This window comes from Aythya fuligula, chromosome Z, assembly GCF_009819795.1.
Source record: "Aythya fuligula isolate bAytFul2 chromosome Z, bAytFul2.pri, whole genome shotgun sequence".
Classification (NCBI taxonomy): domain Eukaryota; kingdom Metazoa; phylum Chordata; class Aves; order Anseriformes; family Anatidae; genus Aythya; species Aythya fuligula.
In genome coordinates this window covers 74,730,389-74,752,887 of record NC_045593.1, presented here as the reverse complement: position 1 = coordinate 74,752,887, position 22,499 = coordinate 74,730,389, and the positions used below count along the sequence as shown (strand labels likewise).

At 42.7% G+C, this 22,499-nt stretch overlaps 1 protein-coding gene across 1 annotated transcript in view; it reads right to left on the bottom strand.

Moving 5' to 3' along the window:
* Positions 1-22,499, bottom strand: part of SNX30 (sorting nexin family member 30) — a 53,830-nt gene that overhangs the window by 6,650 nt on the left and 24,681 nt on the right. Inside the window, exons 3-8 of the mRNA XM_032206004.1 lie at positions 21,495-21,605; positions 16,821-16,979; positions 13,191-13,386; positions 12,427-12,626; positions 6,333-6,419; positions 417-569 (exon numbers count right to left, since the gene is read on the bottom strand). Coding sequence (XP_032061895.1) covers positions 417-569; positions 6,333-6,419; positions 12,427-12,626; positions 13,191-13,386; positions 16,821-16,979; positions 21,495-21,605 — 906 coding nt within the window. The remainder of the gene's footprint in view (positions 1-416; positions 570-6,332; positions 6,420-12,426; positions 12,627-13,190; positions 13,387-16,820; positions 16,980-21,494; positions 21,606-22,499) is intronic.

The following is a 22,499-nucleotide window of genomic DNA, read 5'->3' as shown; positions in this document are numbered from 1 at the left end:
TAATGCATGCAGTTTGATTCATAAAAGGCAGAATTGAGAGATTATCTAGTTTTATAGTATTACTAGAATGTGCAATTTTAGTCTTTTTCCTTCACCACCACCAACTAGGAAGCAAACTACTGCTGATCAACAATTTGTTCAATTCGAGAACCAAGACAGACAAGCATCCAGTACAAAGTACTGTTACACGACTGCCTTGCAAGAGACTGCTAATCTCATGCAGATCTCTTGAGCGTGACCAACAACTCCATATAAGCTGCTGACAAAGAGCAGCTTCCATAGCACTTAAGAACTGCTTTAAGATGTCCAAGGTTCTTTGCTGCAAGACAGCATGAACATTTTCTGAAGAATAATCACCACCTTAGAGGAAAATTAATCACTTTTATTCCTGCCAGTGCTACAGCAGCACCACATACCTTCTCGTAGTACTGGATGTTTTTATCTGCCATCCCCATGAGTAGCTGCCTAAAGTCTTGTCGCTTGTTGTTCTGCCATCTCTCCATATCTGCTTTCAGGTCAGCATTAAAACATTCTACTCGGTCTTGACATTTCTCAACATCTGTGGGTACCTGTAGAAAAATAAATCAAGATTGAAACTGTAGTTGAGAGGGTTAGACTGCTAAATCAGCTCAGTCTCCCTGAGAAAAAGCCACAGAGAAAAGGGGAAGTAACAGTCTAGTGGTTACCCTGAAGGAACTCAGTTATGGCTGCAGGGAGAAGTCCCAGTTCTGTATTAGGAAGGAGACAGGATTGATTAATTTGTTCTTTGCTGTTCAAGGTGGCTGGCAGTTCTGCTTGTCCCACTCCATGCCAGATACAGAGACAGGCTGAGGAAGAGCTTGCGGGAGGCACATGAAGAGGAAAGGCAATCTGTACAAGTGCTGAGCGCATAGGCTCGGTCCCCAGTTCTCAATCTGAGCAGACTGACCACAGCAAGTCTCCTCTCCTCCTTCCCATTCACACCTTTCACTAGGTGTTTCCCAGTCTTCACTAGTGAAGCAACAAAGACCCAGGTTTCTCCCAAAGAGCTGAGAGACTTCAGAGTTAGATATTGACCACAACAGAAAAACAGCAGTGATCAGCTTTGTCTGCAGAACAAAATTTCTAAGCCTCTAGCTTTAACCTTACAAGCTGCCTGTAAAAAAGTTTAAATGCAAAGCACTGATGATAATAACACAAAGGCAACTGGAGGCATTGACTCATTTGGCCCAAATGATCTCAACTGGCCCAACACTGAACTTGTAGTCACGCGTAAGCAATGCAAGAAATCTGGAAGGACAAACATTGCAGGTCTACAAAGAGACTGAAAAGGCTTACAACACTAGTCGTGACCTCAAGATAGAAGCAAGTTAGGTCAAAGAAAATGGTATTCATACAATCATAAAGGTTGGAAAAGCCCTCCAAGATCATCTGGTCCATCTGTTCCCCTACCACCAATGTCACCCACTAAACTATGTCCCCAGGCACCACGTCCAATCTTTCCTTGAACACCCCCAGGGACGGTGACTCCACCACTTCCCTGGGCAACCCGTCCCAGTGCCTGACTGCTCTTTCTGAGCAGAAATGTCTCCTCATTGCCAACCTGAACCTCCCCTGGTGCAACTTGAGGCCATTCCCTCTGGTCCTATCACTGGTTACCTGTGAGAAGAGGCCGACCCCCAGCTCCCCACACCTTCCTTTCAGGCAGTTGCAGAGAGCAATGAGGTCTGCCCTGAGCCTCCTCTTCTCCAGACTAAACAACCCCAGTGCCCTCAGCCACTCCTCACAGGACTTGTGTTCCATACCCTATTGTCTTAACCAATGTGCTGTATCACAGAATCACAGAATCACAGAATTTTCTAGGTTGGAAGAGACCTCAAGGTCATCGAGTCCAACCTCCAACCTAACGCTAACAGCCCTCCACTAAACCATATCCCTAAGCTCTACATCTAAGCATCTTTTGAAGACTTCCAGGGATGGTGACTCCACCACTTCCCTGGGCAGCCTGTTCCAATGCATCACAACCCTTTCAGTGAAGAAGTTCTTCCTAACATCTAACCTAAAACTCCCCTGGCTCAACTTAAGCCCATTCCCCCTCGTCCTGTCACCAGGCACGTGGGAGAACAGACCAACCTCCACCTCGCTACAGCCTCCCTTGAGGTACCTATAGAGAGCGATAAGGTCGCCCCTGAGCCTCCTCTTCTCCAGGCTGAACAAGCCCAGCTCCCTCAGCCGCTCCTCGTAGGACTTGTTCTCCAGGCCCCTCACCAGCTTCGTCAACCTTCTCTGCACCCGCTCAAGCACCTCCATGTCCTTCTTGTAGCGAGGGGCCCAAAACTGAACACAGTACTCGAGGTGCGGCCTCACCAGAGCTGAGTACAGGGGGACGATCACCTCCCTAGCCCGGCTGGTCACACTGTTCCTGATACAAGCCAGGATGCCGTTGGCCTTCTTGGCCACCTGAGCACACTGCTGGCTCATATTCAGCTGACTATCAACCATCACTCCCAAGTCCTTCTCTGCCTGGCAGCTTTCCAACCATTCCTCTCCCAGCCTGTAGCTCTGCTTGGGGTTATTGCGCCCCAGGTGCAGGACCCGGCACTTGGCCTTGTTAAACTTCATGCAGTTGACCTCAGCCCATCGGTGCAGCCTATCCAGATCCTCCTGCAGAGCTTTCCTACCCTCAAGCAGATCGACACACGCACCTAACTTGGTGTCATCTGCGAACTTACTGAGGGTGCACTCGATACCCTCGTCCAGATCATCGATGAAGATATTAAAGAGGACCGGCCCCAGCACCGAGCCCTGGGGGACGCCACTAGTGACTGGCCTCCAACTGGACTTGGCTCCATTCACCGCGACTCTTTGGGCCCGGCTATCCAGCCAGTTTCTAACCCAACGAAGTGTGCGCCAGTCCAAGCCAAGAGCAGCCAGCTTCTTGAGGAGAATGCTGTGGGAGACGGTGTCAAAAGCCTTGCTGAAGTCAAGGTAGACCACATTCACAGGTATGTCATCAGGCACCTACTGGAACAATTTACAAATGCAAGGAAAATCACAAACACCATTCTCTTCCTTCTCCTTGTGCCATATGGTCCACACGGACAAGAAGCTTGCCAATAAATGCATACTGAGCCTGACACATCCAAAGAGGAAACCACTGAAGTCCACTACTCACATCAATGTGACTAGCAGGCTTAGACTTGGAAACTGCAAACTGCACAAAGCCAAAGGGCAACATGAAGAGTATTTGCGGAATTCTGTTATGGCTCCGGTTGCGGTTGATACTTTTAGGAAATTCTCTTTTTTTTTCCTGAGGGTTGTGGAAAAAGGAAGAAGATGAACAGACTATGTAAAAATTCTTCATGGGTAGGAGTTTACTACTACCTTGCAGTTTGGCAAGATATGAGATCTAGGCAGAAACATATCACCTCTTGTTGTTCTCCAGCATCTGGATTAGGAAGATCACCAAAGTACTTTGTAGATTAATAATGGTCAGAGAAGATCCTGAATCTGGCCTCCATTAAAGCTTTCCAAGAGACAGGCAACACCTCCTCCATTGAAGTATCCCTTTACTCGCAACAAATAGATTTATGCTACCAGCAGTTTGGGGCTCAGTAGCTACAACATTTCCTCTGCCTTCTCTGAGTGCTGTAATTTGGCTACAGAATCCAGTCTCCTGCAACTCATGACAAAGATCTCTCATAGGCTTCAGACAAGAACTCCCAAGGCAGTTGGATGGAAGGCTCACAAGGTGCTTCCCTTAAGGCACAAGCATGCATTGCACCATTTTTAAGCATTCTGCTCTCTTAACAAGAAAGAAAGGGCTATCAAGAGTCATGAAGTCTGGAAGCAAAACCACATAAGATTTCCCAATTAAGTTAGTTTCTAAGTGCTCACTAGCTTCCTGCTTCTTCAGCCAAGATCCAAAACTGCACTGAAGATTTAAAAAAAAAAAAATGTTTTCTTTCTCATAGCCAGTTCTCCTGCAGGTCAGGCTGAGAGGGCTGTATGAACATGAGCTACAAGAACAACCCAGTGGCCAGCAAATGGGTCACGTATGATAAAATTATAAAGCATACAGAACTACAGCAATGAACTCCAACTAAGTCTCCATAGGCCTTGTGAAGGCCTCTGCACACACACTGGTCCTATTCAGGACTGTAACTATATATGGTATTTCTACCTTTCCAGTTCTTTGGATATACACATTATTAGAAGCTGTTTTCTTTCCCCCCCCTCTAAACACGTCATTATCTTCTACTTCAGGGTCTATACTGCCATAACAACTGTTCCCACAGATAACAAAACTACAAATCCTTGAGGCAGGCAAGCTAAATTAGGTCATTAAAAGTGGATTTCATCTCATTAAAGGGAAACAATGTCTGCAATTTACTACCTTAGTTGGATTACTGCAAAAACAGCTCCAGTCTATCAACAATAAAGTAAGCAGCACTTCTCAACTGTACTTGTTTAGAAATACAAAGGGTACAGTTTGCACTAATGCTGTTACTCTAGTGTTAAAAGCATCGTGCGTACAGGAGAAGCTACACTGATTTTGGTGGAAACTATCATTCTGAGCACTATTTGCTGGCAAACATTTATAGTAGCTCTACAAGCCTTTTGCATTTATAGCCTGACGAGTTTTTAATCAGATTTGAGAACTACCTAATGACATCAATGGAGTTCTATGAAGCCAGTCTGACCTGTGTGTACTCTGAGTACCAGAATGCCCTCCAGTAGAAGAGGTAAACAAACAATAATATGCCCTTATTTACTTATCCAAAACTAGTTGCTGCCCCCCCTTTTTTTTTCTTAATTTCTGCCAAATCAGCTAAATATGCTGAAAGGGACACAAATGCCATTCACTGCATAACCCAGCTCATGCGTCCCGTCTGCTTTTAGCAATTCTTAAGCAGGAGAAATCACTGGATCTAAGACATGTTGCTAGCAACAGGTCTAAGCTATCCGTTCTTACTGATGAGGACATTCCACTCAAAGTGTCAAGGATCTGTGAACTGCGAGCTAGTATTTTGCAAGCATGCAAGGAATTCTAATAATTTGTTCAGCTTCCCCTTTTAAATGGCATAAAGGTCTCATGCTATGAAAGAAAGGTACAATGAGTTACCAAAACATATGCTTCTGACACTCTGGAGAGCAAACCTAAGCATTCCAAAAATTCTTAGACAGCCCTTTAAATGCAGCACTTTACTTAATAATTCCACTGTGAAGTGAGCTCCAAAGGGATTAGCAAAGTTCAGCAGCTCCACCGTACTGAGATCTTTATAAAAATCAAGTATCTTAACACGTCTAAACACCTCAACTGGCTCCTGGACATGCTAGATTTAGATCCATCCATCCTATATACAACAGGTTAGAAGATGTGCTCACATAAAACTACATTAAGTACATATCAAGCCAGCCAGCAGTGGGGCAGACAAGATATAGAAATACAAGAGCACAAGATATCTAATCCTGGTACTACTTTTGACAGCATCTGTGTCATACACAAGCGCAGGACTGGAAAAAAGTTTGCTTTTCTGTGGCCTGTCCTCTTCAGCTTCAAAAATAGATTGAAGACATGATATTTAATAAAGACTTGAACCTCCTCAAAGATTATTATACAGTAACTCTAATGCTTGGAAGTCATCCCTCACTCATTATCACTAAAATGAAGGAGAGCCAAAAAAAAAAAAAAAAAAAAAACAAGCAAAGGGAGCAGAAAAATCCAGCTTTCATTGTTGGTCAAAGTTGCAGTGATTTAAGATACAGCTCCTGCACATCTCTTCATGCAAAAAGCAGGTGGCAGCATAAGCACACCAGTTTAGACCTTTGCTTCTGCATGAAGCCCAGCCAAAGCCTGTCACCCCCTGACACCTGCTGTGTATGTTCAACATGACATGGAAATACCCACCTAGCAGAAAGGGCAAGATGTGGAGCCTCTCACAATCAAATTTGGTGTCCTACAACAAAGCTCAGCAGTGTCAGGGTCCAGGAACTCCATTCAGCCAGCTGCCATAGCACTAAATTGCCAGAGACTCTTCTACTATCACTGTTTCAGGCCATGCTACTGAAGACTCCAACTGCATGCTGGCTGTTTAAACATTACGCAGGTCAGAGCCACCCTACTCTAAATGGTGGGAGATCGTGGTACAAGATGTTTCTAGACAAGTTATATATGTTCATTCCTAGGTCTTCATTCTGCACCAGCTTGCCACCAAACTCTTGTTCTGCCCAAAAGTGTTTACACTGCAAAGAGGAAGTCAGAACAAGACAAACCAAGCTCTATTTCTTCAGTGTTCTCAGAAAGCAGTGGAAGTGCAGGCTGTTTTTGCAGAGGACTTTGAAGTGCTAACCTTTGGACGGTCTTCTTTTTTCAAGGCTACTGCTTCCAGTTTTGCTTCGTACTCCGCTTGAACTTGGTCTCTCTTCTTCAACACGTTCTGTGGACAAAAGAAAAGACAGGTGTGAGAGGGATCCTCCTGTTCATTCCCCTTCCAGCTTGCAAGACGCTGCAAAGTGAAACAGCTTAAGTACTAACACAATCCCAAGTCTGCCTTTCACTGTGTACTCTTTTACAGTATTTAGGAAGCAAGTTTATAAAAAATGGAGTATTTTCGCTCCAGCAGCTGGAGGGGCAGATAAAACTCAACTTTCAGACAAGCTGGGGGCATGCAAGATACAAGCTCTCAAATAATCAAGAGTGTAAGTAAATTGGGTATGTAAATTCAGTTCATCAGTTGATCTATTACTAGAATCTAAGGGATATAAACAAAAGCATCAAAATTGTCAAGGACTAGTGCAAAGCACTTGATAGACTCAAGAAGAAAGACAAGAGCATAGGCTGAGAGTCATGAAAGCTACCACAAAAAGGCGTTACAGCTCCCTTTTCACTTGCAGAGACTCCTCAAAGTCCTTTTAGCAAGCTGTTACAGCCTTATGATAGAATGTCAGCTTTGCTTTTATGACTTTTTTTAGTTTTGTTTCTAAATGAAAGAATTAAGCTTATGAAAAGAACATTTTATGTTAAAGTACTGAGATATCCAAGTGAACTTCACGTGATAAACATTTTACTGACAGAGGCTTCTCAGAATAGAGAACCAAAGACTTTATTCTTATATTTTACTACGTCCACACGGAAAGATCTCTGCCGAGGTTATGCCATAGGCTTACAACATAAAAACAATCAATAGATATTAGTCTTTTAATTAGTACTAAAAATAAGCAGTTCTGCATCTGCAAAAGCAAGTATTAGTCCCACACTGAGCAACATTTCTTCAGGCTTTACAAGAGAAACAACCAGTAATGTTTTGTAATTCAGTTGATGCAAAGTTATTGAAAATGCTTGGAGGGAAGTGGGCCAACACTCGCTGCTGAGGTACCTGTAAATTACAGCTCCTATTGCAGCCAGCTTTGCCAGTTCATGCTTCAAGTGCTCCTTTCTGCCACACTTAAGTAATTTCTCATTAGGACAATGGGCAGTAACTAGTCATTTTAACAGTTTCTGACAAAGCTAATGAAGGAGGACTAGCCATGTATAATGCTAGCCTACTGAAAATTTCTCTATAGAGAAGTAGCTCTCAGAGCTCTAAGTAGCTCTAAGACCTAAAATCTAGACAAGATGTTTCCTAATTCGAGACATTCGAGACAAAACCTTATGAACAGTGATCACCATCTCCCCTCTTCTCCCCCTCAAGCCAAGGGAAGGTCACCACCGCAGTTATTCTGATGAACTTCACTCCATGGGGAGGAAGAATTACTGCTGACAGAGCACAGGCAGCAGACAGTGCAACCAGTATTCTTAAAAAACTCAGTCCACGATAACTGCAAAAGGCACTCCACCCACAAAGTTGCTATTGGTTTAGGCAATAAAGGGGACAAAACTAAAAATGCACCTTCAGTAGGTTAACCCTCTCTTTTGTGCCCAATAGTAAGCATGCAATTGGTCCTGTTTGCTTGGAAAAAAAAAAAAACAAAACAAAACAAAAAAAAAAAAAAAACAAAAAAAACAAACAACACATACAACATTCCCATCTGTTTCGGAATCTAAGCTGCTATGTGGAACAGCCCTGGAGTGCTTGAGGTTACCAGCAGAACAAAAGCCTGACTGATTTAACGGGTATTTCCACTTTATATTGCCCCTTGAACCTAAGTCAATTAAGTCAGGGTTTTTTTTTTCCCCTCAGAAAAACGACTGTCTCCAGCACTTGCATTTAGCCTCCATGAGCATGTAGTTCATGCAGTAAGCAGGATCTAAACCCATACTAGCCAATGATTAACAGGTATCAGCAGACTAGATTCAAAGGGCGGGTATATTATTTCTCCTTAAGTGCCTAAGTCATCCACTACGGACCATCAGCAATATGCTTCTGAATACTGTTTTGACTATCCATTAATGGTTGACCTGAAAGTGGTGAGAAAAATATTGCTCTCCCTTTTATTCGTCCCATACGTGACAGGATGCATTTCCTCATGCACCTCCAAGCAATTTCTTCTCAGCTGTGGATGAATGTGTTAATGCTTCAGCTGCTTCTCAGAAAAGCTCTGTACTAAGTATCCTCAGATCTACCACTGTCTATGCAACACTTCTGCTAGGTAAGGCCTCACAGAGAAGGAAACAACAAAAAACGGAAAGAAACACCACCAGACAAAAAGCCACACACCACACACTTCAGTAGTGTGCCCAGGTGGCCAAGAAGGCCAGCAGCATCCTGCCTTGTAGCAGAAATCATGTGGCCAGCAAGACTCAGGAAGTGGTTGTCCCTCTGCACGTGGTTCTGGTGAGGCCACACCTCGAGTGCTGTGCTCAGCTTTGGGTCCCTCACTACAAGGACACTGAGGCCCTGAAACATATCCAGAGAAGGGCTACGAAGCTGGTGAAGGGTATAGAGAAGAAGTCTTATGGGGAGCAGCTGAGAGCACCGGGATTTTTTAGCCTAGAGAAGAGGAGAGTCTCAGGGGACACAACTGCAACAACCCCAAAGGAGGGCGTAGCAAGGTAGGGGTCGGTCTCATCTCCTAAGCTACAAGCGATAAGACAAGAGGAAGTGGCCTCAAGTTACAATCAGGAGGGTTTACGTTGAAAATTAGGAAACACTTCTCCACTAAAAGGGTTGTGAGTGAGGCACTGGAACAGGCTGCCCAGGGAAGTAGTGGAGTCACCGTCCCTGGAGGTATTCAGAAGACATGTAGATGTGGTGCTTAGGGACATGGTTTAGTGATAGACTTAGCAATACTAGGTTAACGGTTGGATTTGATGATGTTAGAGGCCTTTTCCAACCTAAATGTTTCTGTGATTCATTTAGTTCTGAAAGGAATAAAACCACTGGTTCCTATTCAAAAGGTGAGACTTAGCCTGCTCTCACTGAGGTGGGTCCTTCTCCCTTTTGTATTTCATTAAAACATTCCATCTTGGCCTCTATCATTGGAGGAGCTTCAGGAGTTTGCCAGCAGCCTCCTTTCTCAGGCTGCAAAGCTATGCCATTTGCACTGCACATAGCTTCTTACTACAATTAGAGCTCATAAAAAGATCCTTATTTATTGCATGCCTCTACAGAGGCTGTTAGCTATTCATGTGATGCTTACTTCTAATGCATTTTTAAAGTAGTGTCCAAGCACACAGCTGGAAACCACATCATTTGATAGGCCTTTCTAGCAGTATTAAGCACACAAGATTCTAAACCAGCACTACATTATTTAGAACAGAATTTGTCCTCTGCACGTGCCTCCCGTGGAACACCAGCACACTACAAAAAAAACAAAGCATTGCACATTTGCTGATTAGGGCTTCATCTGCACCAGGATTCCAGACACTGTCTGGCCATCTCATGCGTGGCCAGTGTTTTAGAAAAGCTCTCCCAGCCACTACCAGCATATATTTTAACTCAAGCCCACAATCCCAGCCTCCACCCACTTCTGCAAATCTTTCAAAAAAAAAAAAAAATCCAGTCAGAACCAAGAGATGTGGCTTCCCTGGAAAGAGCTAATGTTTATTTCAACCAGAATTACTGGGCTTTTGCTATGAATGTGTGGTTCCCTCAGGCTGGCCCCACCAGGCAAAACACTGCTCCTTAAGACACTAAAGGAATCGGTCATCACTAAAAGAAGTGAAAATAATCCTGGCAGCTCTTACTCTGAGGGGCAGTCACCCGGCTACAGACCGCTCCACAGATCAAATTCCCTTACCTATAGCTGGGGTACAACTTGCAACAGAAAAAGCTATCAAGGTTGTAGTGAATTCCTAAGACCTAAAGACACCTTCCCTTGTGTACCCTATCCAAAACTGTGCTCTGAAAGATCCAGATAGACTTTAATTTCACTACCAGGCTTCAAAGCAGATGATGAATAGGAATGTACTGCTAGTGAAGAGGACAGCTCTTTCAGTAGCAAGCCTCTTACACTCTTTTGGAGAGGGAGAAACCTCCTTTTTAGTTACTTCTTCTGTTTCTAAGTCTGGCACGACAGCGCTGTTGCTGCTTACTGCATCAATAGTAACAGATTTATACGTTTTAGCATAAAAAAATCTGTACTCGGTATGACATGACAAATTTCAGGCTTGGTATTCAGAAGGGGTGGAAAAGAGGAACAGTCTGCCTTAGCTAATAGAGGTTTTTATTCTTGATTTTCAGGTGTGCTAAAGCTAATGACGTGACCAAGCTTGACACTTAGCAGCATAACCCTTATTTGTTATTAACTGATATTTTGCGAATGAGGCTTCTAGATCCAACCGGTTCCTAAGCACCAACACAATGAGCATGTTCAGCCAGTTACCAGAGAACAACTGACAGGAGGAGCAAAATCCTTTAGGGCACTTGAAAGCCAAGTCAACAGCCTAGCATTTAAGCTACAAAGCACAGGTTTCTTCAACTAAAGTGGTACTTCAGGCAGTTAAAGAACACTTACCACAGGGAGAGCAGCATTAAAGACATGCAGCAAAAAGAGAAAAAAAATGCAACTAGACTATTAGCTTGGAGACTGCATTTAGTGTCTTTGCTATCATCTGACAGAGCCTCATTCTAAAAGCTTTTTTTCTCCCTCTACCTTTGTGCAAAACACCTCCTACAAATTAGTTTGCCACTTCAGATGCCATTTCCAGTAGATCATGCCATTCGTATCGTGAAAAGCCAGAAGTTCTGGGGTAAAAGCTTTAGCTGCTAACCTCACGTCTTGTTTAAGTACACACACACACGTGCACCACTTCCTACAAAAGGAATTTGAACACCCCATGTCAAGGCTTCTAGCTCCTTCTGGAAATGTTCCGGCAATACTTCAACGTTAATGGTACTGGAAAATAAATGCACCAAGTTTATGCTGGGGTTGAATACTATGAAATACCACGAATATCATGAAGGCAAACAGTAGCTTCAGAGAATTAGTACAAAGCCTCATGCAAGAATATCTTGCTTCAGCCAGGCAAGACGGAAGTTTTGCAACCAGCCATCTGAAGCTGGGAAGAGAAATCTGTAAAATAAGTGTCTTTGAGAAGTGTAGGAGGACTAAAATTAAGATGAAGAAGGACTACCATGCTCAGATTATAGGTTCCCAACAATCTATTACATATCTCTAAAAGAGTATATACCATGCCCTTGTAATGGTTGTTCCAAGAGGAAAGTCCTCAGAAGGAATTTGTCTGCTAGTACTCTGCACAGGGGCTGCTAATATATACTGTACCATGGGCGTACAGTGAAAAGCTCTAAAAACCAGAAATGGAGTTCTCATTTTCACTTTCCAACACAATTAACTAAGTAATTTTTTCTTATGTGATGAGATCTACAGCTAATGCTTCTTAATATCAAGGGAATAAAAATTGTACTGAAGTAGCTTTTATTATTTATGCGTAAGTGGTAAGATATCAAGTTCTTAGACTAACAGTCACAGAGTAATATCTTTAAACAATTACTTAGTAAACAGATCTTAGCAGCTGGACAGACACATCCTGCCTAGTGTACAGGATGAAAGGGGAAGCACTGTTTGTCATCTGGACAACTTGTTCTAAAGGAAGCCATCCAACACTGCTGCATACAAGTGACAGAAGCTGTGAGTGCCATCTTCTCTACAGGCTGATTCAGGCATTGATCCAGCAGTGAAGATATGACCCACACCTGACTTTCCTACAATTCAAACAGAAGATTCTAGGCAGCCGTAGGATGCCTCCTACAGAAAATCACCTACTACTCAAATAAAGGAGCATCTTTTCAACATTTTATACACACCGTAGCTTTACTGGCCTTATGTTGACTGAATAGCAGAGCAGATACTGCTACCTATGCAGTACCCTGCTACTAAACATACCTAGTTTTGACTTAATTATGAAAACATCATCCTATTTCAATTATTTAACTTCCCTCTTCTTCCACCACCAAGCCTTCTCACCCTTAGAGAATGAACTCACTGTCACATCACTCCATGCAAACATAGTAACAGTGTCTTCTGCGACCATGCTCCCTTTACCTTCATTGACTCCGAGTACAGTATATATTCCCTAAGCACAGGCAGGAAGTCTTCTGTCATGTCTTCACTGAGTTCTTCAAGAGCTGTGCAGCAGTTCCCAATGCAGGCAGATACTCCTTCCAGTGGCTCTGATAGTTCAACCTCCAGCCCGCCCCACGTTGAATAAACAGGTCCATATTCTCGTAGTTCCACCAAGTATTCTGCAAGAGACAAAGGGAAAAGAAGATAAACATAGAGCTAGACAAAAGGGTCTGCACTCATGCCAGAAAGAAGAATCTATGACCATTCTTGGCAAACATGAACTCTTCTAGCAGTCAAGTCTAGTGTTGCATTAACATCTTAATAGCCAGGGCTCCACAGCTTCATGGAGATGACAAGTTCAAACTACCACCAGCTTAAATGACTGCTCCTACAATATTCCACACATAAAGACATTTTCATCTGTGCAGTAGTCAGTCATCTTTTACATGTATACATGTAAAACTTTGTTTTGTGAAGACAGGTCTACGAAGGCTATCCTCCTCTACTGATAATGCCATGTGTACTCTTCCAGCTAAAATCTACAGGTTTTCTTCTTCCCGTAAGTCCTCCCAGAAATAATTCTGCCTGTGAGAAAATAGGTTAGTATAACAAAGGTGTGACATTAGATTTTACTTTGCGTGTGGCTCATTACATGCCAGAATCATTGATGCAGGTTGTGTTATCAGAATAAGACAGAGAGCACTAACACTGAAGTATTACAACAGAAGACCTTACTTACTTACCCAATTGTTCCTTGATAATCCGTTGTGCTATTCTGTCAATGGTACCAAGTTTTAGAGAGAATGTGTCCAGATACTCTCCAATGGCTGCAAATTCCAGTGGACGACTTCTTAATTTGTAGCCTCCTGTGACGTATTTGACTGACTCCCCCATCTTTGACAGCAATGCCATTCCTTGCTTTTTGTATGCATTAAGATCCTGGAAAGTTAGAAAAAACAGTTTAGAAATACTTTATTTGCATGTTGGAAGATTAACCCGGTAAAGGATACTTCCCAGTCAAGACCAAATATTGTGAAGCCAAGAGGCATGTAGCCTGGACGGACAACTTTGTAAAAATTATGCAGCCAAGCACTAAAAAGACTACCTCTAGAGAGAGGTAAGCATTTCAGGGTAACAGTATGAAGTATACTACAAATGAGCAGTAAGTGGCCCACACTTCTGTTTGGACTGACTTTCTCATGTTCCTGTATTGCCATAGGAAATAGTGATGTAAGCAGATCTGTTTTCACCAAGACTGTTCCTGCCATTGATTCATTCATGCTAGAAGTGACTGCATTGGGTTTACATGGCAAGATTTTGGTAGCAGGAGGGCTGCAGGGGTGGCCTCTAAGAGACATCCAGAAGCTGCCCCATGTTAGGCAAGAGCCAGTTCCAGCCAGCTCCAAAAATGACCTGTCACTGGCCAAAGTTGAATCAGTGACTGCACCTCTGTGAGAGCATGTTTAAGAAAGAGAAAAAAAAATGCTGCAGATCAGCAGCTGGGAGAGAGGAGTGCTAAAATGCAAGAGAAACAGCCTTGAAGACAAGTTCGGTGAAGGAGAAGGAGGGCAGGAGGTGCTCCAGGCAGGCAGCAGCAGTTCCCCTGCAGCCTGTGGAGAGGCCCCTGGTGGAGCAGGCTGTCCCCCTGCAGCCCATGGGCCCCACATGGAGCAGATCTCCACGCTGCAGCCCCCCCATGGGTGGAGGAGCCCCCGGTGGAGCAGGTGGATGTGGCCTGGAGGAGGCTGCGGCCCATGGAGAGCCCCCGGGCCGGAGCTGCAGTCCCTGGAGAGGAGCCCACGCAGGAGCAGGGGGTCTGGGGGGAGCTGCCGCCCACCCGTGGGGGACCCATGCTGGAGCAGTTTGCTCCTGCAGATGGACCCCATAGCACGGAGCTGTTCCTGAAGAGCTGATGCCTGTGGGCAGCCCCCGCAGGCTCATTTGGGGAAGGACGGCATCCCGTGGGAGGGACCCTGCATGGAGCAGGGGCAGAGAGGGACCGTGAGGGAGCACAGAGATGAAGTGTCAGTGACTGACCACAGCCTCCATTGCCCTGCACTGCTCAGAGGGAGGAGGTAGAAAAATCTGGATGGGGAGAAGGTATGTTTACTTTGCTTTTAGTTCTCACTGCTCTAGTCTGTTATTAATAGGCAATAAATTACATTAGTCTCCCCCATGCTGAGTCTGTTCTGCCCATGATGGTAACTGGTGAGTGATCTCACTGTCCTTATCTCAAGTCGAGAGATTTTTTCACCATATTTTCCTCTCTGTTCTGCTACAGAGGAAGAATGAGAAAGTCACACGATGTTGCTTAGCTGTCCAGTGGTGTGAAACCACCACAATGACATACTTTTAAGTCACGTCCTACAATACCAGTGCTATGCACTTATATCCATTGGTTCTGATCACCTCGTACAGAGCTACAAACTGTACATCTATTTGCTCAGCAGCCTCTTCATGCTAGCTGTGTGGTCAGACAGGAGGTAAGGGAAGACAGTACACAGAAAAAGCACAGCATGAGGAGATTAGTACAGCTTTTCAACAAGACCCTGCAGCTCACACAATCTTAGATGTAGCCATATTGCCTGCACAGACAGCTTAAGCTTCCTTGCTAACACTTTACAGATTTGCATAAATCAACATTCAGGAAACCTATGTTAACATGCTTGTTTATCAGCAATCTTCGGGGGATTTCACCTTGACAGCATGTCAGAAAAAATGTTTTTAGTTAGACCAGATGCTATCCATTTTGCATTTTACTCTTTCCAGCAGGGGTCACTATTCAATATCTCAACACAAGCCTAAGAGCTATGAACAGCATGAGGAAGGGATTTTTCAAGTCAAGCAGGCCCACAGAGGTCAAGAATCAATATATGGAAGCATAGACCAGACCTAAGGCTTAAGTGTTCTTTAAAAAAAAATACAAATGCAAGCTTCAACACATGCAATATGCTGTTCTTTCCAAGTACTTATATAAGCCTAAGTCTGGTTAAGAGAACCTGACATCTTAGGAGGTACAATCAATCATTTTGAATTATGTTTGCACTAAAATGGAGTGGTTCCTTGACTATTGCCTTCTGTCTGTTCTACACATTATCTGTAAGTAGGCATCAGAAAACGTCCCTGTAAACCTAAATTATTCACTCATTCTCTCAAGTACTCTGGCATCCTACTAGTCCAAACAGGGAACTCAAAGAAAGGGCATTTTCCTTTTTCAGCCAAGAGGTGGTCTCGTGACTTTATGCAATAACTAAATTCTAACATCCTAATAGACTGAACTGATTTCTCATTGTTACAATAAAGAATGTACCAACACTAAAGACAGCCAGGAGAGTGTGTGTCTTTTTTTTTTCCCCTCAGCCTCCCTAGACACTCCGCATTTTTAATGCAAACACTGCCCCGGGCTAAGGATAAAGCTTTTATCATTCATTTCATGGGGGTGGAAGGGTGATGGAAGAAAACTAAACAGCTAAGAAAGTTGCATCATGCTTTGACAGCTCTAAAGCAGAACAAATCTATCTGATACTTAATCATCAAGGCAAGGTCTGCATTTTGGACTGCCTTTAGTGGTAAAGTTCACCATAAATGGAGGAAAAGAAAAGGGAACTTGAGATTGAGTCTCACATTACTACCAAGCAGAGCAGTAGCCTGAAGTGAGCTCAAATTAAGTGTCAAATTGAGCAAGCTAATGTAATGTAACACTGGGGAGATGTGCTTTCACAGCTCTCCTCACTTATCAGGTCAAATCCAAGCATGACTGCAAGTCACCCTGGTCTTGTTTAAAATGCAGTTCAAAAGACAGCCAAAGAAAATTACACAGTTCCTGGATGCTTTATGCAAAAGATGAGCATGAAATTGTTGACCAAGGACAAACAAGAACGAAATCTTCACCCTTAACTTTGGAAGCAAGAAGTGCAAACAGCACAGAAGGTACAGACAAGGAGGAGAAAAAAAAGAGGTCAATAAATTTACAAGCTTCTGTTCAAGAGATCTTTCTTCCTCCCCTACTTCCCTCCTCCCCCAAAAGAGGATTTTGCACAGTTTACAATCTACTAAATTCTCAATGCCTCTTGCATCATAAAAGTATGGTTTAGAATACACTCCTCTTGGAGCATTTATATGTGAATGCAAAACAAGCACTACAGAACTGAATTAATCAATCTCCAAAATGTCTGTCTTCAAGAAAAGGAAAGCTGATACTTGTCACACATAGGCAACATTAAGGGTCCCCCAATAACGCTGGCATTTTAGGGAAAGTTCTGACCCACACATGTAGTTATACAATTGCCTTTTTACTTTCATTTCAAAAGAGACTGCAAATGTGCCTGTTCTGCTGTCCACGTCAGTGACTGGGTTTGAAGTTACCACCTTACCTTGGCAGTAAGAAACACGTTGAAGTGCTCATTAAAAGAAAGCACTGGATGATCGGTTATTCTCTTCAAGAATTTGTCTAACGCTTTCCTCCTTGTCTCCACGAACTCTTCAGAAAAGCGATCAACGACACCCTTCACCACAAATTTCTCAGGAAGTGGCTGAGAGAAAGAAGCAAAACGAACAAGATTCAAAAGACAAAAAAAACTTCTGTTTGGAAACATACTAAGCAGTCAAACTCCACTCTTAACAGGAAGTGAAATTTTATGTTTGTTAAGAGGAACCATATATCAGAATTGATGCAAACCATGCTCTGAATTATGTTGTAGAAGATCTAGTCTAAATATTCTGCATTACAGCTTCAGCAGAGAGATGGACAAGTTAAGTCCAGAAAAGTACATTAAGTACTTTCAGTACAGCCTAAGGTGTTTTTCCCCTAATGCTACCCACGTTGAAGCTCCAGCTGTAAAGGAAATGCCAGCTGAGCTACACACTTTTCACTACAGCAACATCCAAGCACATATATACGTATGTATGTGTGTATATATACACACACATACCCACACATGTGTGTACACACACACACCTGACATTCAAACAAAGCTGTTCAGTCCAAGGAAACTTGGAAAACATAACGATTCTACCTTCTCCCTCCCCCTATTCTGAAGTATTTAGAGCTCCTTGATAGGACTCTCCTGTGGAGTTCAGGAGTCTTTGAACATCCAGTCTTAGTGACAGCACCATATTGACCAAAAGAAAACAAACCATTTTGATGTGGCACATGCTCGAGTAGTCCAGCCCAGAGCCGTCCAGAAGTACTTGCTAAATTGCACACTTGGTCATCTATCAGAGTCTGCATTCCTGAGCATACCTGTGTAAGTGACAAAGGTCTGCCAGCATATCTACTCTTTCATCTTACTCCTATTTCACCTTCACCAGTTCTCTTCATTTCTATATAATATGTAAGCCCCAGGCAGTCTCCAGGACTACCAGCTCTGCTGTATTTAGCTGTCTGTCCTCTCCTGTTACGCTTACTCTCCAGACTGCAAAGTAATTCTTCTGATGGAAGCTAACTCTCTAAGCTTCAGCAGGATTAGTCTCTGCTCTACCACTGTTGATTTGCTTTTGTTCACTTGGGACAACGTAGACTAAGACTAATGTCAGTTTTAAAACTGCACTTTGCATTTTATTCTTCTGAAAGTTTACCCAGACAGATGATTTGCTTACTCTTAGGTTGGCAATGGTAGCCTTATTCACCAAATTCATGGGTCACAGCTCTCTGCTAGAAATGGTCTTTGTCACCCCAAATCCATGACAAAAAGTAATTCAAAGAACAAAAAATGTTTATGCAAGTGCCTTCTGTACCACTCCCCAGCTGATGTTGGATATACATGAAGATTGCACCTCCAAAATTAACAGAACAAACAAACAAACAGAAAAAACAACAGCAAGCATAACTGTAAAATAGCTACTATATATAGTGATTTTGGCCACTCTAATTTGTTCTTTAAATTTAAGGCTTATCTTATGCTTAACATTCAGATCAATCACTCTAGTAGAATCAGTGTAAGGTATACTCTAATTGGACTTCTTCAGAAGAATAATTCTTAGTGCAGTAGTCATTAGGCAAGACAAATTATTTTCCCTGGCTTTGTAAGCTTTACCTGGGTGTTTTATGAAGTCACTGCCACAGCACTATACACAGGAGGAAAAGCACAAGCTAGACACCTAGTTTTAAAGACCCCCCTGTTCAGCCAAACACATCCATGTTGGCATGGAATAACCACTAAAGTTGGAGTATTTGAGACCCAAAGAACTTCTGTTAAATACTTTAGCTAATTATCATAATTTTAGCTGGTTGCATTCAGCCAGTTAGTTCTTACAGACTTCCCTTATGCAGGCAGGGTGGCCTTACATAAACATTACATGTTTAGGATCCACATTAAATTATACCTAGCAGTGTTCTCAGTAAATCAAGTCATGTACTTCAAACTTTTGAAAAACTTTTACAATACAGCCTTGCCAATAGGGCAATTAGCCCTTGGCAAGACCCAGCAAACCAAAAACAGGAGAGTTTGAAAGCTTCCTAGAAGATCTCTGTCCCACAGAGGAGCCTGCATTTCTTGTTTTCAATACTGTTTATAATTCAGGTTGCCTCTTTTACAGCACTTAATCTCATCTTAGAAACTGATGTCCGTGCCTCAGACAGCAGAGAAGCATTACCTAGTTCCCCACTCTAAAAGCCTAGATTTAAGCCTCGTTAAACACACTCTGAAAGCACGAGGCTATAAAGCAACTGTCACTTGCTCTACTACAAAGGTAAGTAACAAACAGAGACATAGTTGTAGGTACATGTTAAATATAACAGCAAAGTCCTACTTTCAGCATGACTCCAACCTTTTCAGTAGATCAGTATGCCAAGGGACTACCTGCAATTCAGAGCAGCGACAGAGAACAGAGCTTGTCTGTCTTCTGGCATCCAGTAAGGGGAGAAAAAGACACGAGGCAAAAAACTACAGTAAGCACTTGTAACAAGCAGTAGTTCTTGTCCTTTAATTTATAGGTCTTTGGAGGTCCATCCCAAACAGTACATACAGCTAGCAACTGGTATCCTCTTTCAACTGTGTGTTACTTATCTGCTTTATGGTCTTCCAGTTTAATAGCCCACATTTCCCTGCTCTGATGTGAGCAGAGTTCAATGCAGACAGAAAAGGCTTTGAGTATCCAAACAAGATCTTTGGACATATTAGGCTTACCTTTCTAGAGATGAATCTGAAGACTGTTGTTTTTTTTTTTGTTGTTGTTGTTTTTTTAATTGTTTTTGGGTGGGGCTTTGTTGTCTGTGTGTTTTTACTGTTGCTTTGAAAGAACAGATTAGAATAAATCTCAGATTATAGTAACCAAAGGGATAAAAAAAATCCATATTCAGTTTCAGTTGGGCTGCTGTTTAAATAAAGGCTATTGTGGCTTTCTACACCAGGAAGACACATCATTCTTTACGGAAAAATTTTACGCAGAGTTACTGTACCAAGATACAGAAGACAGCCCTGTTTCAGTATTCTGAATTGCATATTGAAATTTCAGTATTCTGTTTGCCAGAAAGCCTCCAAGGATTGCAGTATCTCCAGTTACAGAGATGCTCTTAGAACAGCTTGAAACTTCCTTTCAGAACACACCAGAGTCACCGTGCACCTGAAATTACCATTAGCCTCTGTACTCCATCTACTTTTAGGCAATAAATACAAAAAGCATTCATTAGTCTCCCCATCTTACCGCTGTATAGAGGAGATTAATAGGCAATTCCATAACTGTTATTAGAGTGCATTTGTGCACAGGCAGATCAAAAAGGCAGTGTGACCTTCAACTCCCACATATTCTAGAAGAGGCGGCTTAAGAGATTGCCTTGTTCTGCAGCAGGTTTTGTGGCTGGTATTAGAGCAACTTGTGACATTTTTACCAAATGTGTGGTCCTGTGTGCATCAAATTCCAGGTCATAAAGCTGTTTGATTCCTTTGGTGTGAATTACCTTCTGCTGCTAGACTGTCAGCTGACTGCCATGCTGCCTTCAGGCAAGGCTGGCAGCTTGCACCTAGGCTAAGAAATTTGTAGAAGCTTAACCTGGACAGCTCCAGCTACTCAAAGAACAAGGAGGGAGAAAGGGACAAACAGCTTTGGCAGCTGACAAAACCCTGGACAAGCTCACTCTTTTTCCTGTCTTCTCCCCACCCCTCATTAAGCTTTTTGTTTCAGTGGTGTCACATAATTTTGTGAAGTATTTCTTATCTTTGAGAGATTGAACTACTATTCCACTCAGAGGCATGTCTCTGAGAAATTACGAACTTAAATAGTTCTCTGTCCTGAAACAGCCTACCTGAATACTTCTCACACAGTCTAGTCCTTTTTGAGGGAGGGAGGGAGAAAGAAAAAAAAAAAAAAGAAAAAAAAAAGCCACCATACCAAATGGGCAAGTAAAGGTGTATGCTGGCAGTGTTGCCATTTCTCCACAGTTTACCTGCTATAGACCTTTTTGGATTTCCTTGTTCAAAAGACCCAATAGTGATGATATCACAGTCTTCCTACTTCTTCACATTTTCTACAGCATGAAATACAGCCTGCTGAAGATAAGTAACCCCTTCACATGACAAAAGGTGGCCAGACTGCCAGCTTCTGAGAAAGAAAGGGTGCAGTAGTTTAGCTATTCCTCTGCCTATTGAACGTATGCAATAGCTGTCAAGCTACGTGCTAAGATTTTTATGTTTGTGCTCTTAAATGATAACACAAGTGATCCTGAAATACACCCTTTAGAATCAGCTCAAAAGGCCATCTTGAATACTAAAACTAGCACTTGAAACACCTGTGTGGCTTTTTTGTAAGCCTCATATACTCAGAAACGTAGATGTAATAATTGTGCAAGCAAGTCAAGCACATTCTACTTACAACAGGACAAGAATTGTTACCAAATGTATTTCCCTGTGGGAAGCTGCCAAAGCTCAACTCTCAGGTGTCTCACCCGAGAAAAATGTCTAAGCTTCATAACCAGTTAAAAATGGGCAGCTTTTCCCACTCTATTAGCAGAAGACTGAATTAAATGCTGTATTTAAAGCTAAAGAGACATTACACCATTTGAAAGCAAATACACAATTGTCCTTAGTGGCAGATTCTTGCTTACTACCTACGGGAATGAGATGCGTTGGCTGAGACTCTTCCAGCTTGTTTCTCAACCAGTCGAAGTCTTGGTACCGCCGACGCACAGAATACTCTGGCAAATCAAACTCTGCTCGTGTGGTCTGGAAAACAAGAACAGGAGAAGTTTAGTGTACACTGAACCCTCTCACCTCAGACTTTAGGAGTAAATGTCATCACTGGCAAGGATGAGGACAGACGAGCTTTGCACTAGGGCTCCACCCCAAAATGCAGTTTGCAAGTGGCATGAAAGAAACATCCTTTGGCCTTTTGAGCAGAGGGAAAGAGCAGTAAGAAAAATGTCTACTTGGATCTGATGTATTCTTAAAGTTTATTGGTACTTCATTACATTTTCTAGTCAAGTAAATTTTACAGGAGTGATCTGGGAAGAAGAGAGCACTGTGCACGTGTTTATCTCTTGGCAGTTACCATGTGAAGAGAATGTATGATCTTTATTCCAAGGACAGGACTTAGCAATCAAGAATTAAAAGCAAAGATATTTTATGACTTGTTTACTCCTCACCGTGGGTGAGGAATGTTTCACCAGTGTTCTGTATTCTGGAAACTACAGGCTTGCTATACTCCTTCAAGGCTATCAGATTGGAACATAAGCCATTGCTATGTCTGCCGAAGGATGATTGTTGTTGATTTTTGAGAGGAAGAAATCTATTTGTTTACATTAAATTCGTGCATGCTACATTTCAGATATCAGTACCCTAGGCTAAATCATTAAAGTTTTCATTCTTTAAGGCAAGGAGTTAAATTTGCCATTACAAGTCTGAGACAGAAGTTAGGTATGCAGAAAAACTATTGGCAATTGTTTTATCAAGTCCTTGAACAGTCTGTAGCCTGGAAAGCTGACTGTATGCAGCTGCTCAGGCAGCACGTATTGCAATTGTCAAGCAGCACTTATGAAACTATGTCCCAACCAGGAGGCTCTGCTAAAGAACCTGGTAGTGTGACAGCCCTGATTGGAAGGCAGATAGCCTCTACCATTA